Below are 20,585 nucleotides of genomic sequence, written 5' to 3'. Positions count from 1 at the left end.
TGGATTTGGATTGGATTGGTTATCATGTTTATTTTGATTCCTACAGTCATACTTTGTCTGTGAGTTATCCTTCTTCTTCTTCTTCTTCTTTTTTCAAAAAGAAAAAAAATGGTTTAAATTTGTAGCGGGTTGAGCGGTTAACCATCGGTTTTGGTATTCAAACCATGAACCAAACCAAACCAACATGATTTTTTTCTACAAAAAATCAAACCAAACTATTTGACCACTCTAAACCGAACCAAACCAAACCGAATCGGTTCGGTTTGGCGGTTTAGGTGGTTTGACGGTTTTTTTTCCCAGGCCTAGTATCAATCTCGTGTCCTATTCCCTAGTATTTAATATATATATATATATATATATATATATATATATCAAGTATTGCTATAAAGAAGCCGCAACCTGTTTGGACAGCTCATGCTTGAGGATACTTATCCTTCAACCACATTTTTCTTCACCCTTAAGTATCACTCACGATCCCAATCTTTAAAACTATTTATATATCTCTTAAATAGGATATTTAACCCTCCAAAACAAAGGGACCCCAAGTGAAAAAAAATGAAATAAAAATACACTGGAATTTTGGACAGCTGAATTACTTCACTATTTTGAGGTTGGTATCCATTACTTTTTAGGGATTTATAATCTCTTGAACATCTGAACTTGATTGTGATTAGGTGGTAGGGTTATTGATGATTTTATGATGGCAAAATAAGGGCAATTAATTACAAGAAATTGAAAGAAAATCTGTTACAAAGAAAGCTGTCTAATTTGGTGTTGTGGAAAAATGATGGTTTTGGAGGTTGGAAACACTTCACTTATCACAACTTTATGACATGATTACCTTCATATACATGTTATAGAAATATGGTAAAAATTTGGGAGTCATTGGATAAGGTTAAGGGGGAGAAAAATGATTGGAAAAATAGTTGGATGGTGATGGAAAACTGCAAAACATATTCTGTCAATTTACGTGTTTGATGTAGTTTCGACCTTTGCATGTCCATTAATCATCTCTTGGGCCTAGAAAATAGATTCTAAGGAGTACTAGGTTGTTGACAACAATTGCATGATGTTGACGGTCATAATTGGGCTCGAGAAATAACAAGATTTATGGGGCTAGTTTGTAATGATTTTGGTAACTTAAAATTATAATTTCGTCTAAATTGTTTTGGCATGAATAAATATATTTTGGGATTGTGTGTCTGAAGGTTATTAAATGGAGGATTGTCTTTAATATTAGATGATAGTACATGTGATTTTTTGATGTTGAGTGAAAAAGGAAACTAGTATACATTCCATAGGAGCTTGCACACAAAGGCAAAAGGTAGGTAAAAATCCATTTTCAACTACAATGCAAGAACTTAGTATTTGTGATATGGTAATATTTGAATATTTTACATAACTTTGATAAGAGACTTATTGCACATCATATAATGGTTATGATCATTGAGTATGAGGTTGCGAAACCTATTGACATCGATTTTCATTAAATATGTCATTAATGAGCATTTTCATCTGCATGCACGACATATGATCATGGTTGAAAATCTTGCATGTGAAATGTGATTTCAAATTGAGTTTTCCTTATAAATGTTTTATTGACCACTATTAGGGTATCGAGGCATCCTTATGTTATATGTTTTGGAATCGCGGGTGATACTTCTTGGGTGATTGTAAAGGTAGACAAGGGATGGACCTTTAATGATCACAGGAGGATTGACCACTCAGATTGTGCCCTTGCGATTTATGATTATTGGCGCTGCTGGGTGGGATACTTCTTGTGGGATCATAGAGGTAGTTAGTGGATGGGCGTCTAATGGTCAAGAGACGATGGTCAACTCGTTGGTGTCGATTTCATATTGGTCATTTGATTATTGATATTGATATTATACAGAGCTCTATCCAGTACATAGCAGGTGGGTCAAGAGCCCAATAAAATGAAAGATTTTAAATGAAATTATTTCGAGTTGACTTTGATGAATATTGGAATATAATGTATCTTTAGCGTGGTGTTTAAAGTAAATGGCACAGTATCATACATCATTGTTACTCATACTCATGACATGCATTATTTTTGCTTACTAAGCATTGGTTTATGTAATTGTTGTATTGTAGGTGAGCATGAAACTACATAGAGAGCACAGCTAGCTATGGAGTTTTTACGAAATTCTAGAGTTTGATGTACATGGATGACGATCTGTAGAGTTATTTTGTGGGCTGTTGTTTTAAGCTTGCAGTCTGTTGTTATATTTTGGAGATCCAGTAATGTATACCCCTTTTGAAATGGCTTGTAGATACGTTTATAACCCCAGAACATGTATGTTGGATTTTGGTTATATGATCTTTGATTTCGTTATACCATATGATCATCACAAGTTATTAGGAGTTAACAAATGGAGACATAATTGTGAAGATACTTATTTCATTTTATCAGGTGAAAAAAAAAAGTATATGTGAAATTCTATACCTAGGTCGAGCCATTAATTTCATTCCCAGACAGGTTAATATATAGTTATCGATACGAGTTGGGGTGTGGCATGCAGCTTGTAGGATTGCCATGTTATCCTTTGCCTTAGCACTCTATGGACTTATTTTAGATCAATCTCATGTGACCCGGCCATTTGTAATAGTTCTCACAAATTCCACTAAGAAGCACGAAGAGATATGGTAAGAATCACCATATAATTTTGGCCAAGTCCAACCTCGATCGAGGAGTTCGAAAATTCTAGTTTCCTATTTTTGTACTTCGAACACGTGTGTCTATATCTAGATCCACAGTTACAGAATATAATGAATATGTTTCCTTTTTCCGAAAATCACACTTTGTGTATAGCATTATGCCTATCAACAACACATTTAGACAAATTTTTGACAAATAATCTGAACTCTTAATTTATAAAAATCCAATGGTGTCCATCAATTATATTAAAATCCATAAAAATTTCTATTCCCATATCTAATCATCCTCTTACCTTTTAAAATCACCTATTACCTTCTCATAATCACCCCCCATCCCCCACGCCTTCCAACAAAAAATAAAATAAAAAATCAGCAAAAGACCTTTGAGAAATGAGAATCGAAGGCCCTTTGAGAAATCTGATAGAAAAATAAATATAGTAATATGGACTCAAATGGATAAGAAAAGCTACTACTTTTATCTATCTATAATTGGTAGAAAAAGAAGAAAGAATGGGTCATTTGTAGCCATGAAAATGAATTGAATTACATGAAAAGTTGTCATTACCATTAGAAAGTAGGACTATCATATAGACTGGGTAAAATTAGCTAACACCCTACAGAATATGTAAACCTTTATTCACATGAAACAATAAACAAAGACTAAGTCATACAACAAATAATAAAATTTATAACAATCCCTCACTTAAACTAAAGGCTTTTAAACTTCAGTTTATTTATGCTACTCCTTCTTCAAGCATAACTATCTAAGGTGCAAACGCCCAACAACATTCTTAGATTTTGGAAAGGAAGAAACCTGAGAGGTTTTGTAAATATATTAGCTAATTGATATTCATTTTTGCAGTATTTTCAGATCAATTGTTCCATCGTTGCTGAGATCTCTTAAAAGATAATAATCTATATCAATATGCTTGTTTCTTCCATGGAGCACAGGATTTTTGCAGAGCTTGATAGTTGAGCTGTTGTCACAAAAAATTTTAGTAAATCCTACTTGCTTGAAATGTAACTTTTCAAGAAATTTCCTCAGCTAGATAGTTTGACAAGCACAAGATGTTGCAGCAACAAATTCAGCTTTAGTAGTTGAAAAAGTGATAATTGGTTGCTCTTGAAATACCACGAAGTATCCCCTGTGCCCAACTTAAAAACATAACCTAAAATGCTTTTTCTATCATCTTGATCTCCTTCATAATCACTGTAAGTAAACCCAAATAGGTCTAATATTTTACCCTCTTGTAGAACAATCCAAAATCTTTAGTTCCCTATAAGTAACAATAGATTCTCTAGGCAACTAACAAATGCATTATTGTTGGATTCTCCTTATATCTGCTAATTAGACTTACAGAATGCACTAAATCTGGTCTTACAATTTGCTTGTAAAGTGTGTTGTCCACTGATTTTCCTCCATGATCTTTGTTTAGCTTCAAGCGAAGCTCAATTGGAGTGCTTGTAGGCTTACAATCTTTCATCTTAAACCTATCCAAAATTTCTCGCACATACTTCTTTTGACTAATAAAGATTTTGCTAGCAGTCTAGACTACTTCTATGCCAAGGAAATAATGCATCATACCAAGATCGGACATTTCAAATTCAACCATCATGGACTTTTTTAATTCTTCAAACTTGATGCTGTCATTTTTAGTAAATATAAGATCAACTATATATAACCAGACAATTAGCATTTTCCCTCCATCTATAACTTTAACAAAAAGCATGTGCTCATATGAACATTTTTGGAAAAAAAAAAAATTAAAAATAAGCCTCAATACAACAATACCTAGCCAATGGGAATTATTTCAACACATAAAGAGCTTTCTTTAGTCTATACACCTTGTACTCATTTCCAATTTTAATATAATGTGGAGGTGATCGAGAAATACATGTTCTTCCAAGTATTCATGCAAGAGCGTCGATTTGACATCCAACTAGAAGATAGGCCATGAATGTTGTGCTGCCAATGCAATCACCAAATCTGATTGAATGATGCCTTATTATTGGAGCAGCAACAACCTTATACTCTTGCTTATATCCTTTTTATCCACCAATCACGCCTCATAATTGTCAACTTTACCATTCTCCTTTTGTTTTGTTTTGAAGATCCATTTCAAACCAATAGTTTTATGCCTTTTAAAAGATTCGATAGTTACCAAGTATCGTTTCTTTCAATTGCTATAATTTCATCATCCATTGCTTTCCATCGTTTTGATTCTTTGACAGCACTTTTGAAAGTTGTAGGGTCACAATCTGAAAATAAAGCAAAGTAGGTGATTGGATCTTCAGTTTGGTCAAGTCACCTCACAGTCTATCATCTATGTGGGGCTCTTTTGAATACGGTGAAGATGCGATTCAATTGTTGCATTAGTGGCTTCTGCTGTTGTTGGTGAAGTTTCAACACTGGTTGGAGCTACATTTGATGGATTTTCGGGCATAGAAGTCATTGGAATTTGTTGGTGTAGGGGTTGCTGTATTTCTTCTTTAAATTCACTATAAAAAATAACTTGAGTAGGTTGTTGTCCATTCCAATTCCAAGTGTTCTACTCATAGAAATTGACAACCCTAGTGGTTAAACTCTTCTTCGTGAGTAGACTGAACAATTATATGCTTAGACGTTTCACTTGCACTGAAAAAGACACACTTTTCACCCTCACTGTCAAGCTTCTTTCTTTTCTCATCTAGGACGTACCTATGTGAAGTAACTGAAATTCTGAAGTGATATACAGGTGGTTTTCACCCTCTCTAAGACTATTTTTATGTCATATTTTGAACCGCAAAAATAGGACTCCTATTCAAGACATGAATGCTCCAATTCACTACTTATGACCAAAAATTCTTTGGAACTCTCCCTCTTACTAGCAAGCTTCTCACAATTTGAAGATGGTTTTATTTTTCCTCTCTCATACACTATTTTGTTGCGATGCATAAGTAGCTGTAAGTTCTCTTCGAATGCCATGAGCGTAAAAAAGAAAATAAATAAATAAATAAATAAAAATAACCTTCAAACTTTTTGGGCAATATTCTCTACTACGATCAATACGAAGAGTTTTAATGTTTTTCCCCTTTCATTTTCAACACGAGCTTTGAAGCTTTTAAAACCCAAGTTGTTGACTATGATCATCAAGGAAGGAAGTCAAGTATCTCCTACTCCCATTACAAGATCGTTTTATCGACCCACAAATATTGAAATGAACCAGCTCTAATACATATTTTTCTCTCCATGTTTTTTCTCGAGGATTTAGAGAACAGTGTTGTTTACCAACAACACATTCTTCATGAACTTGAGAAAGAGTGTCAATTTGAGGAAGGCATGTTACCATATTCTTTTATTAGAGGGTCTTTAATCTACCAAATTTCAAGTGGCTATAGGAAAAATGCCAAAATCATGAAGAGTCTTTCACTCCGGCCATGAAGGAAGGTTGAGCACTTTCGATCTTCAATAGAAACAACATGTTTGAACTCATTTGAACAATAACAATAGCTCTCCTAGAAGGATCATATATCTCACATGCACCATTCCTAACAGTAATTACATATCCTTTTTCATGCAATTGTCTAGCACTTAAATAAATTGCTTTTCAACTCAAGAACATACAAAACATTGGAAATTGTATTTAAAAAACCATTCTTGGTTCTTACACTAATATCTCCATTTCCCATTACATTGACATTAGAACGATCACCAAAACTTATTGTAGAACGAAACCTTTCATTTAAGTAAGAAAAAGAATACTTACTTCCACACTTGTGATTGCTGCAGTATGTATCTACGTACCATACATCTGACTAACGTAACTCATTGACTTAAACCGCCATCAACAAAATTTCTACTTCCTTATTTTGTAAAAGTTCAATTTCCCTTCCTTTTCCATTGTTAGGCAGCTTGGTATAACATTCAGACCGATAATAACCAAAGCTATGGCACCTGACCAAAATTTTGGCACCAAAATTGTTAACTTCAAAATTTTGAGATTACCTACTGACATATCTATTACCTCGACTTCTCATTCCTCTATATCTACCTCTTCCTCTTCCTCTTCCTCTAAAATTCGAGAATTCAGTAAGGGTGGAAGCCTTTGGAGCTTGCTCATTTGTCGTTGAACTTCTGTTCATCTTTTGTTTATGGAGGTATAAGGAGCTTAGGAGCTCATCAAGGAAGAGTGCATCTATATCTTTAAAGTCTTCAATGGGAATAAGGAACATAATATCTTCTCAATAATTGCAACATCTTCCATCTTCTTACCATGGAATCTCATTTTGTTGGCTATACCCATGGTCCTTGCACAAAAGCTGGTAATAGATTTATCATTCTTCATTTGTAAAGACTCAAAATTCCTTCTCGAAGCTTAAAGTTGTGCACACTTCAATTGAAAGAGCCTTAATATTTTTACTTTATTGAATCCTGAATATCTATGCAAAACAAATAATTCTTTACCTTTAAGTCTTTCAACTTAAGTCCTTCTAATTCTATTTTTTTGTGCTTCTGTCAATTATGATTGTATTTCACACAATGAATTGGCACCTCTAAAGTTTAGTTTTCAATTTATATGTTTGTTCATGTTGTTTTGTAGATTAGGTAGCTTGATGATAGAAGCGTGTTTGGAGCATGGAATGGAGCTAAATTGTTGATCATGAAAGTGAGAATGGAGAAGAGATAGAAGAAGAAAAATGAAGTGGAACAAAGATTAGAAAACGAGGCCATAAAGTGGAAGAAAGCAAAATGGGTACCACGCCGCATCATTTGGACGCCTAGAATTCATGACAAACTAACAGTGAGCTAGGCGACACGGCGCCCATGCCGCATCATTTGGATGCCTAGAATCCTCAACTCATCTTGAAACTTCAAAACACTATAAATGTAACCCTAAAGATCACTCTTGAAAGGAGATTAGACAGCACAAAAGGCAAAAAAACGAGAGATTGATTGCGAGAAAGAAGGACAACATCAAGGAGAAGAATTTAAGCACCAAAATAGTTTTTCTCATTCTTTTCCTAGTATTAGAATTGATCATTTCTTTTCTCTTATTCATGAACTAATTTCTAATCTAGGGTTTGATGTAGCGATAACTTGAGACGTGTTTGGATTTTAATATAAGTATTTATTTTAGTTCTTCCATGAGTTTATTTGTGTTGATTATTGCACATTGCTTTCAATTACATGATCAATAGTTGAATGATTTGATGTTTTAAATTTTGGTACTTAGGAGAGGGAAATTTAGATGCAATCTAAGAATAACACAACATAAATTTTATTGGTTTCAAGAGAGTGTAAAATATTTCAAGCATGTTCCAATTAAGAAACAAGAACTTGATAATTTTCAGATTTTAATTCGAAATAGAGACACTGGAATTTAAATATAGAGATAGGTTCTAGCACTCGAGAGAGGAAATAGAATAAATTTAGGGTTATTGCTTATAAACTTAGGAAAATTTGATAAAAGTAGTTAAATAATTTGAGAAACATTGTTGATAGTGTGATGAAATCATTCACTAGGCTTTCTCGCTTTGATATATCTCTTTTATAACTTAATTAATTTAGTTGAATTTACCATCAAATCCATCTTTAGGTTAGTATAAAAATAGTGATTCTAAAATTGAATTTTAAAGAAGCTAAAATATTTATAGTACCCGGTAGGAACAAAATATCAATCCATGAGGGTTCGACATCCTTACTTGATCTTATAAACTTGAAACTGTACACTTGCAATATATTTTACGATATAAAAAATGTATAACAAGTTTTTTATGCCATTATTGGAGACTGACATATGCTCACGAAAATATCTTTCGAATTAAAATCACCGCAAGTATATAATTTGTTAACAAGTTATAAAGTGGATTTGAGTACAAATATCATCCCATGGAAATTGATTTAGTTCAATTTTAATTATCGTGATCATAACCGAATCAATAATAACGTGATGTGTTTGTTTATGACGAAGTTATAACTAAAATAATCTATTTATGCAATTATGGATGAATTAACTAAACTAAATGTAAATTATGCTAAATGCAAGTTAATGTATTTTGATGAATGACAAGTGTACTAGCATCCTAAATTTTCATGTAATAATTCTTTTTAACCTTAGTTCTACATTTTGACAATACGGTTGAATTTTGAAGAATTAATGTTCTTATTTTATTCAACAATCTCTCTCAAATAAGGTTAAACCTACTCTCTATACAACCTCGACTATATTTCTATAACGGATGCGAACATATAAGAGTGCATGAATTTTTATGAATATTTAAATATTCACATAGAACATTGCAGTATATTTCTATTTCTTATTGGACCCTATGACGATTTACACCATGCCTAGCCGACTTTATTTCTTTCGAATGGATAAAATAAGCCACCAAATTCATACAATTACTATGCACAATAATTGTAGAGAAAAGATAGTACTGTAAATCATTCAAAATCCAAAAACGTGTTTTCAATTTCAAATATGTAAAACTAGAAATTAAAAATTCATATTACACAGTTCATCGTTCTTCTAGCACAAAAAAGTGTCGCCTAGCATATTATGAAAAATAAAAACAAGAATTATATGAAGTAAACATCATCCAAATTATGAATTTTGATTGGATCTTGAGGTCGTGGAATCTCTCTTGATGTTTCTTGCCATTTTCTATGCTCTCTAATGCGTTGTAATATATGGTGAACTACTTCTGGACTATCCTAGGTCTTAAAAAGACATCCTAATATTGTTTCGATATGAGTTGGAGTCACATAAGGAAACCAGAAAATTTTCTACAAAAATGTACTATGCTATAGCATAGTTCACCAATTTGAAATTTCAGTTGCCTACCGTGCGACCGCATGGACAAATGTACTATGCTATAGCATAGACAAAGATCCAATTTTTGCATTTCAATCCCTAAACTCCATTTTCTCAATTTTTTTTTTTTATCTCTTTTCTTGCTTCTTCTTCTTCTTATTCCAATACCTCATTTCTTTGTTCAATTGGTCTTCGACTCTTTTACATTTTTGTTTCTTCTTTCGTATCGTCTCTTGGCTATTTGTACTTTGGTCCATCAACTTTGATTTTCTTTCAATTTAGTCATTTTCACTTGTTTCTCTTAAATTTTACCATATTCATCAATATTGTCTTGCTAAACATAATTTACATAGAATTAAGCCCTATTCCAATACATTTACTTGCAATTATTCATTTATTTTTATTTTTTGCCTAAATAAGTCAATAAAATACACTTATCAAATGTCTAAACTTGAACAATTGTTTGTCCTCAAACAAACTTAGCTTAACTCCACATAAAAATGGTTTGAAAACATGCTGTGTCTCAGGATTAAAATTCAATAATCAATACAATGAATAGTTTCAACATTACAAAATCAAATCAACCTCCACCTGTTATATGCAAAACTCAATGGTTGGCTAATCTAATCATGCAATGTTTTCACCATTCCAAGTCCATATCTATTTCAATATTCAACATTATTATCAGCAAGGCCATCAAATCATACAAGCACACAAAACAATGAGCAAATACTAGAAAATAAATAAAAACTATTAATTTTTTTTACGAGAACAATCACACAAAAGCTGTAAATTAAACAAAAATATTGACGAATGTCAATGTCACAAAAATTCTACCACCTCTAAACTAATACAAAATATTGTCTTCAATATAAAAGCAAAAATAATCAAAATAGAGTAGTAAGGATCAGAAACTCCTCGGGGTAGATGTGAATATGTAAAAGGATTGAGCTGGTCCTATTGGTAGATGTCATGACTATCATCCATTTTCTTTGTTGTTAGGCTTCAATTTTTTGTTTTAAAAATTCAAAATAAATATTAATGATAGTAAATAAGCTTTAAATATTTGTAATTTATACACTAGGAAAACTTTTATTATTCTATCATTAAGATTATTAAAATTTAGATACAATATTAAGAATGCATATCACATCAACGTAAGCTCAATGTAATATGAGGGTTTTAACAATGAGTCCAAATATAATGAACTCAATAAGTAAACATGTCTAAGTTACTAATACAATTCTTAAAGTACTACCTAAAATGGGTTAAAAATAATTTAAATGCATGAGTTCATAAATATAGTCCTAAAATACTAATGCAACCCTAAAACTACGTGTGATGATATAATTAATCCAAAATAGAAAAATGGGGATGCCTCCCATTAAGCACTTAATTTAAAATCTAGAGCTCGACTTTTGTATGATTTACTCACGTCAGTTCAAAGTGGACTGTAATGGCAAAACAATTCGCACTGTTTAGCATTGTCAAATCCCTCATCAAATCTCCAAACTTGAAACGCTCATTCTTTATCTTTGAGGTTTCCAACGATTCCACCTATTTTCTTCTACGTGGGCACTTAGTATAATCCTTTACTTCTTCCTCTTTAACTTTTTGGCTTTTCTCATAGTGGGATGGCTTTTTGACAGTGACATAAATCTAGAATTTTTCTTGCTCATCATCTACCCTCAAGGTTAGGTCGCCTGCTTCAAAGTCCACAAAGGCTCAACGGTGAATAAGAATGATCAACCCAAGATTAGTGATACATCGTAGTATTTTTCAATGTGTAAGATAAAAGAGTCCACTGGAAATATGAATTTTCCCATTTTAATGAGCACGTTTTCAACCACTCCTCGTGGGCACGGGATTGATCGGTCTGCCAATTGAAGGGAGATTTTAGTATCCTTTAGCTCTCTTAAACCTAAATCTCAGTAGACAGAAGATGCATTAGATTTATACTTGCTCTCATATCACATAAACCATTAAAAATATGACTATCTTCTGTTTCTTATGCAAGAATTGGACAATCTTCTGTAATATGATATGTTCCACATTCTTCACAACTTGACCTTTTGGTCTGTATTGCGTTGACTGACAGTGATAGGTTTGTATTCTTAGTTCTCTCAATATGCCCAAAAAAAAAAAAAAACAAAAACACAAAAACAAAAACACAAAACAAAACAAAAAGGGATCAAATTACCCTAGGGAGCATGTGCCATACATCGCAAGGGATCAACCCCAGATGCAGGCTGCAATTAAGTCACACTAACTTGCATTAGACCCCAGAAAGTGATCCGATGATTGACTATGAGATCCCATAGCAATTAGAGCTTGCAATTGCACAACGCCGTAGAGTAGCCAGAGGTTAAACCATACGACCCTATTCAATTGCATAGCTCACGCAAATAAATTTAAATACCTTCCGACATTGTTTATCTTGATATGAGACAAAATGAAAATGGATTAGGGTTACAAAAACATGAATTTTAAACACCTAGCATCCCTTTTATCCTCTCACTTCAAAATTGAAAAATCTACGTTCATCCACACACATACAATTGTTTCTTCCAACTAAAATACTCATTTTACCCTCAAATTTCAACGTTCCATAGAACGTCAAACATACAATGATATCTTGTTTATTTTGATTATCGTCCATGTGATATTATGATAAATTTTGAGCGCAACAGTCACCGTGGTTCCTATATTTTGGGTTGGTTACATTGAAAGAGTAGGTTGAATACTTAACTTGTTAGAATCATGATCATAAATGAAAACACAACCGCTTAATTAATTGAACTAATAGTTTTGGGATGATTGATCCAATGATGGGAGCTACTTAAATATACGTTGATTTTGTGCTTGTTGAATATCTATATAAAGTATTTTTGGCTAATAGGTGGAACCTTGGTATTGACTATAAACTGGGATATAGTCCCAACGAAACATTTAAATGCATTGCACTAGTTCTAGGTGAAAAATATAAAAGTTGCGTCTAGGCTTGAAGCAAGAGCAAAATGCCTCGACGCGTGCTTTTTGCATTTTTTTAAATTTTTTTTATTTTTTTTATTTTTTTTCACGCCTAAGCACTTTTTTAGGCTTTTTAACCCTTTTTTTTACCATTTTTTCTTTAATTATTAAATATTTTTTAAATTGATTTAAAATTTTAAAAATAATATTAAATTTTTTTACGCTTTTTAACACCTAAGTCAATACTTGGTCTCTACGCTTCGCCATGCTTTACACTTTTTAGAACACTATGTAAAAGTGTAGGAAGAAGTGTCAGCATCAGTAAAAATAAAAATTTGTTGTTTGCGTGGTGTTACCTACTTTAGAGTAAAAAGATGAAATGGTAAGAAAGAAGCGATCTGGGGGCTATTTAGGTAGGATGGAGGTATGGGAAATTTTGTTAGGGTCTATTTCGGAAATTTAGAAAGTTTTAGTAAAATAAATCTAGACCGTTAAATAGATTTAAGTATTAAGATTTTTTATCAAATTAATTTTTATCAGTCCCTTTAAATTACGAAATTGAAAATTTCATGTCAAAACTCATCTGAAATATTCCAAACTTCCTGTGGTTACAAGAGTAATGTTCACATATGGAAGGAATAACTCAAAAATCAAAGACTCGTTTTATGCAAATACAATACCAATATTCTACAAAATCAAGGGATTTTCTCAAAGTTATAATTGTCATAAAGTAGTGACCAAGTGATACATATATTGTCATTTAACCTAAAGCTGATTGAAAGTTTAAAAAAATTGGCAGTTGAAAAAATATAACCGAAAAGGGGAAATTATGGAGGATTTTGTGCTTGTTGAATATCTATATAAAGTATTTTTGGCTAATAGGTGGAACCTTGGTATTGACTATAAACTGGGATATAGTCCCAACGAAACATTTAAATGCATTGCACTAGTTCTAGGTGAAAAATATAAAAGTTGCGTCTAGGCTTGAAGCAAGAGCAAAATGCCTCGACGCGTGCTTTTTGCATTTTTTTAAATTTTTTTTATTTTTTTTTATTTTTTTTCACGCCTAAGCACTTTTTTAGGCTTTTTAACCCTTTTTTTTACCATTTTTTCTTTAATTATTAAATATTTTTTAAATTGATTTAAAATTTTAAAAATAATATTAAATTTTTTTACGCTTTTTAACACCTAAGTCAATACTTGGTCTCTACGCTTCGCCATGCTTTATACTTTTTAGAACACTATGTAAAAGTGTAGGAAGAAGTGTCAGCATCAGTAAAAATAAAAAATTGTTGTTTGCGTGGTGTTACCTACTTTAGAGTAAAAAGATGAAATGGTAAGAAAGAAGCGATCTGGGGGCTATTTAGGTAGGATGGAGGTATGGGAAATTTGGTTAGGGTCTATTTCGGAAATTTAGAAAGTTTTAGTAAAATAAATCTAGACCGTTAAATAGATTTAAGTATTAAGATTTTTTATCAAATTAATTTTTATCAGTCCCTTTAAATTACGAAATTGAAAATTTCATGTCAAAACTCATCTGAAATATTCCAAACTTCCTGTGGTTACAAGAGTAATGTTCACATATGGAAGGAATAACTCAAAAATCAAAGACTCGTTTTATGCAAATACAATACCAATATTCTACAAAATCAAGGGATTTTCTCAAAGTTATAATTGTCATAAAGTAGTGACCAAGTGATACATATATTGTCATTTAACCTAAAGCTGATTGAAAGTTTAAAAAAATTGGCAGTTGAAAAAATATAACCCAAAAGGGGAAATTATGGAGCAATTGAAAATGTACCAATTTGGAAATCAAGGAAATGGGACGAAGCCTGTAACGATCTGAAGCCTCGTGCCTAAGTTGTTATGTCATACGTATTATTCCCTTTAGGAGAGCGTTTGCCCTCTTAATCCCTCAAGAATTTTTATCTCATCCCGTAGGATTGGCACAAGAATTTAACTTAAATCTCTTATAAGGTAGAGACCTTAAATTCAAATCCTACAAGACGAATAGAAAGTCATGTAAAATTATTAAAGGTTTATTTATGGCAATTATTTCCTAATATAACTTGGTAATATTCTATATATCAAAAGGATTGTCGCAAAATTGGCATGGTATCGTGGCCATAAACTTACTCATGTTGGATATTGGTTAAATAAATCGAGAATTGAAAAATCGATTAAAGTTCGTATCGACTTCGGCCAAATACTCAAAAGCTCGACTCAATCCGTTTAAGCAAAATTGTTTGCCACTTCGCCGCTTCGGGGCGCACAAACGGGCAGCGCCCCTTGTGGGGGGTCGGGGGCAACGCCCCTGAAAGAGAATTTTGATTTCTCTGCATGTATTGAAGGGTATATTTGGCATTTCGAAAACCAATATCGAATGAATGAGAAATTACGGAAAAGGACGAAAATCAGTGAATAGACACCTTTTCATAAAGGTGCATTGTTTGAAAAGGGTGCATGGTTTGGCTTCAACCATTTCGTCCACACCCTTTCATGGTCTATAAATAGGACCCTTTGGGTGTCCTATTCCACACAATTTGATATGCAAAACATATCTCATCCCTCTTCTATCCAAAATCAAAATCATCTCGTTTATTTTAATTTTCCTTCATTTCTTCTTGGAGTACATAAACCTAAATTTTGGTTCGTTGTACTTGTGTTTTGGAGTGCTACAAACACAAGTGTAGCCGTTGTATCTTGGGAGTCGATTGCCGAAATCCGTAGGCACCGTTGCGGGGCAAATTCGACTTAAGGACAAAGAGTCCAACTCTTGCCTCGGCTTTGTCACCATCATTATACTTATTTCGACGTCACTATTCACAAAATTCATCCAACAACTCATGCATGTGATTTGCGATGATTGGTCTCTGTTCATAGTAATTGACGGTCTGTGTTCGTGTCCATGCGTCATCTGGTAGGCTACACTCAGCTCTCCTGTTCCTAGTAATCGGTGGTAGATGCTCGCAGCTCAGGTATTGTTCCCAGTCGGATCTCTGTTTGGTCTAGTAGGCGTCCACTGTGTGATTATTTTTTTTATTTTTTATTTATTTTTATTTTTTTTTGTTAAGTTTTCTGGGCTTCTCAGATTCTGCAGCGCCTCTGTGTGTTCTTCGAATTTTCGGTCGGTGAGCCTAGATTTTGGTTTCGGTCGAAGCATTTTCCTCTTCCTGTCCTTCGAATCTTGGTCGGAGCAAATCAGGAATCTCTATTAGTAGATTCAACAACTTAATGGTTTCTTTTGGGACAGTGGTTTGGCCTTTACTTTTTCTTTGGGCTGGGAGTTGTTTCATTTAGAATTATGATTGTTGGGCTTTTTTTTGGATATCAGTTGGATTGGGCTTCTAGAGGCTACTGTTTTTAGTAAAAAAATTTATGTTGAAATTACCCACAGCTTATTTTAAAAATTCATAATTTTAAAATCAGATTGGATGTTTCATTGTACAAAAATCAGATGTTTTATTAATTAATATATATATATATATATATATATATAATAATTAATATACCTTATTTCATTCCAAACCCAACTCAATTTCAATCTAAACCTAATCACTTTCCCCCCCCCCTCTCTCTCTCTCTCGTCTCTCGTTCTCCGACGACTCCTCCACTATCAAGCAGGGGTTGTCCTTCTACCCATTTTTCTTCCTCATCGGCAAGTGGTGATGCGGCGGCGAATCCATTGAGTTGAATAGCCGCTGTGAAGGCAAACCCGTCGTCATTTGTCGTTGAAACGATGCTGAATTCTCCTCCACTTTGCATAGCAACAAGCTCAGAGTGTCGCACATAGTGGCGACGCTCTAGTAGTCGGTGCGTGTTGTTCTGTATACGGCGATCTCTATAGGGTGATGGGTTGGTGGTTTGTGGTTTGTGGTGGTGGTCTTATGATGGATTTGGGGTTTTATATTGTTTTTGTGGTGGTTTTATGTTGGTTTTGTGGTGATTTTGTGGTAACTTTTTAGATTGTTTTGCGGTGGTGGTCGCGTGGTGTGCAAATCTCTATTCAGTATGGTGGTGTTGGCATTAGGAATCGTGGTGGCGGTGGCACAGGTGGTAGATGGCGGTAGCAATGATTTTTATGGTTTTGGATATGTGGTTTTGGTTCTACCATAGTTTTGGCTGATTTTTGTTTGTTGGTGGTTTTTTCCATGGTATGATAATGTTGGGATAGGTTTATTGACAGTGGTGGTGGAGGATTGGGCACTGTTCATGGTGGATCTAGAGTTGGTAGAGACTAATTTGGTAGTGCATCTGGCGGTGGTGGTGATGGTCGTGGCGACGACGATAGTGGTTGTGGTTGATGGAATGTGATCAACAAATAATTTGTGACCTATAAAATTTATGATTCGTGATCGAAAAATAATATGTAACCTATAAAATTTTTGATTTGCGATCGAGAAATAAGTTTTGACCAATAATTTGATAAGTTGTAACTAAAAATTAATCAGTGACTAATTAATTTTTTGATTTGTGAACGATGAACAAAAATGTGACCTGCAAAATTTTTGGATTGTGAGCGTAAAATAATTTATGACATAAAATTTCTGATTTGTGACCAAAAAATAATAAGTGACTATTAAATTATTAATTTGAAATCAAATTGTATAAAACTGTGACCTAAATATATTTAATTAATAAAATAATTCATTAAATCGTAAATAATTTTATTAAAAATCTAATTTTTGAAGTTTGAAACTTGTTCTCTTAATTTCGAAATGTGTGATACTTAAACTCTTATTTATAAAATTTTCTCAAAATTTATTGGGATATGACTTTGGGCTATTAGGTTAATTTGTTTTGATTGGCAGAATTTATTTGGATTCTGAGTAATTTTTTGGGTAGACTATGCACGATCTCATCAAGTCAACTGAGAAGATTGACCCCTCTTGTATTCGTTTCATGGAAAAGAACTACTCTTCATAAGCATCTCACTTTCAATTATTAGTTGAAGAGAAAGGAGATCTACGGGGACATATTGATGGAAGTCTTCACCTCCGGATCAAGAGAAGGACAAGAAGAAGTACCTTGCCTAGAAAACCAAAGATTCTCTTACTATAGCATGGATCATTGAATTTGTTGATGCTCAGATTATTTTTTAATCTCAAACCTTATAAGTTTGATGTGCTATGTAAGAGTCCTTAAAGAAATCTACACTCAAAAGCAATAACGCTCGGACTTTAATTGTGTTAGGAATATATGTAATTGGCAAATCTGTGACCAAGGACCAAAATGTCAAAATTGTAAAGTCAAGGATCAAATTGTCAAAATTGTAAGGTCAAGGACCAAATTGTCAACGTCCAATAGTTCAGGGACTAGAGTTGTAATTAACCAAAGCTTGTAGGCTTGGTCTAGGGTTGTGTGGGATGCCTCGGAGATGCAAATGGCGCGGTGATTTCGCTAGAGTCACGCCATGACCTCGCTCGAGCCACATTTGCAGAAACAACTTCGCTGGACAGACGCTGGACCGTTGCTCGAGCGGAAGACACGTCGCTCGAGGCTCGCTAAGACCTCGCTCGAGCGACCATATTATCTAGCCAAACCTAATTTTAAACGCTCGCGAATATTTGACGCTCCACATTACCATGTGTCGACCTCTATAAATACCAAACGTCCAATTCGTGTTCATTAACCCGAATATACACATTGAAATCACTTTGATTATTTTCTTTCAAATCCTTGGCAACCTAAAATTAAAATCCTTCTTCTCCAAGGATCACAAGCCAAAAACCTTTCATAGTGTTCATCCAAATCCATGGCTTATTGAGTAAAAACATCGAATACACAAACACCAAAACACATGTTTCTAAACTCCAATTAAACTTCCAGAAGATCATCAGTTTGAAGATCCGGGAAGGACTTGCTTGAAGAGCTGGAGTGCGTGGCGATTCACGGGAGGTAGAAATTGTACAAGGCTGGGATTTAGCACGGAGCTGCAAATCCAGGAGGGTCTTGATTTCATACAGCAAGGAGGTCAGAAAAATTGAGAGGGTCAATTGAGTCTGGCGTGCTATAAGTTGGTTTCTACATAGTGGATCTCTACTGGCTTGTGCCCGGAGTTTTTCCCATATTGGGTTTCTCCGTCAACATGTTTGGTGTGTTTTTACCGCTTTAATTTATTTACTTGTCAACGGTAATTCAACATAAGTAGATAAAGCATGTGAATTAATCTAGACTAATTATAATTTGTGTGACTTGTTGCATGAATTGTTGAAAAAGTTTTTAATTCCGCAAGAACACCTATTCACCCCTCCTCTAGGTGTTAGTTGGGTCGAACGATAGGTTTTTCAAGTGGTATCAGAGCCTAATCTCGAATCCTGGCCCATAGTTGTCTAGATGAGTCAATCACTGTCTGTACCTTCGTTTTTCGACGGAAGTAATTATGCATATTGGAAGGTTAGGATGCGTGCATTCCTTAAGTCCTTAGATGAGCATGTTTGGATTAGTGTTCAAAATGGATGGAAACCTCCCTCTATTATCGTATCAGGAAACATTCACCTTACTGACATATCTGTGTGGACTAAAGATGAATTAGCTGCTTGTAATTGGAATAGTAAGGGAATTCATGTATTATTCATGGCTCTATCTCCAGAAGAGTTTAGGAGAGTCTCTATGTGCGAAACTGCTAAAGAGGTTTGGGACATTCTCGAAACTACACATGAGGGAACTAAGATAGTAAAGAACTCAAAATTGCAAATGCTAGCCTCTAGGTTTGAAGAAGTAAGGATGAAAGATGATGAAACCTTTGATGAGTTTTATGCTAAACTAAATGATATAGTTAACTCTAGTTTCAACCTAGGTGAGAGAATTCCCGAGACTAAAATTGTGAGAAAAGTACTTAGATCCCTACCTGAGAGATTTAGGCCTAAAGTCACTGCCATTGAGGAAAGTAAGGACCTAGATGAAGTTAAGATCGAAGAATTGGTAGGATCATTGCAAACCTATGAACTCACTCTCTCACAACATAAGAAAGGAAAGTCCATAGCCCTAAAAGCCATTAAAGAAAATGAATCGTCTGATACGGAGTCACTTAGGGATGAGGAAATTGCATACTTTGTTAAGAAATTTCAAAAAGTCCTCAATAATAGGAGAAAGCCTCAGGATAGAAAGAGTGGAGCCCCTAGCAGATTCACAAAAGATAAAATTGAGAAAGTTAACAATAAAGGGTCAAGTGAGAAGCTACGTTTGGTTAGATGTCATGAGTGTCAAGGAATAGGTCACTATAGGAATGAATGTCCTAGCTATAAGAAAAATCAAAGAAAATGGAAAGGTAAGGCCTTAGTTGTCTCTCTTACTGATAATAAATCTGAGACCAGTGATAGGCAGGAATCCTCTAGTAGTGACGATGAAGGAAATTATATGGCATTTGTGGCTACTGTGAAGAGTGAATCTGATAAGGAGAGTGACAAGGTTGAGGAAGAACATTCAAACGATAATTCAGGTAATGAGGATGAGGATGAGGATGAGGATGACATAGACTTACAAGAAGCGTATCAACAGTTGTTTAAGGAGAGTCTTAAAATAAAGAAGGTCAATAAACCCTGCTTAAAAAGGTTGACGAACTTGAAAGGGAAAAAGAGAAACTGGGTAGTAAGTTTCAGGAGTCACTTAAGAGTGGTAGTGAGTTAAAATGTGTCAATGAGAAATTGGAAGACAAGGTTAAGAGTTTGACTAGTGAATTGGAGAAATCTAATGCTCATCTTCAGACATTCATAAGTGGAACTAAGAAATTAGATAACCTGTTGGGAATGAATAAGCCAGTAGGAGACAAGAGAGGTCTAGGATATGTTGAGGGTAATACAACTATCGCTGGACCATCTAAGACTGTCTTCGTGGCTGCCTCTAAGTCTAATGCTGTTAGGAGTCCAAGTAAGGGTAAGAGTGTTCCTAGGGAACAGAGTCAGCAATCACGTAGGAACATCAGGACTAGGTACCCACAGACACGTACCTTTGAGCCTAGGTTCATTCCCACCTGTCACCACTGTGGTGCTCTAGAACACACTAGGCCTAGATGTTACAAGTTAGGCAATGAGCGTAGAAGTCAAAACATTCCTAATCAGGTTAGCTTTCTGTCTAATCAGGTGAGTCACTTGACTGAGATGCTTACTAGGCTAACTAAGAGTACGTTGTCATCTAAAA

General features: G+C 34.2%; 1 protein-coding gene across 1 annotated transcript; it reads left to right on the top strand.

Moving 5' to 3' along the window:
• Window positions 1-18,782: 18,782 nt before the first annotated feature.
• On the top strand, window positions 18,783-20,565 carry LOC111393100. The gene is made up of 4 exons (XM_023018499.1): window positions 18,783-19,079; window positions 19,128-20,063; window positions 20,153-20,506; window positions 20,557-20,565. Exons 1-4 carry the CDS (start codon window positions 18,783-18,785, stop codon window positions 20,563-20,565), a joined length of 1,596 nt encoding a protein of 531 aa, XP_022874267.1.
• The last annotated feature ends 20 nt before the right edge of the window (window positions 20,566-20,585 follow it).

The sequence above is a fragment of the Olea europaea genome, chromosome 4, assembly GCF_002742605.1.
Source record: "Olea europaea var. sylvestris chromosome 4, O_europaea_v1, whole genome shotgun sequence".
Lineage (NCBI taxonomy): Eukaryota > Viridiplantae > Streptophyta > Magnoliopsida > Lamiales > Oleaceae > Olea > Olea europaea.
Note: the sequence above shows the minus strand (reverse complement) of the source record. Positions and strands in the feature narration are given on the sequence as shown.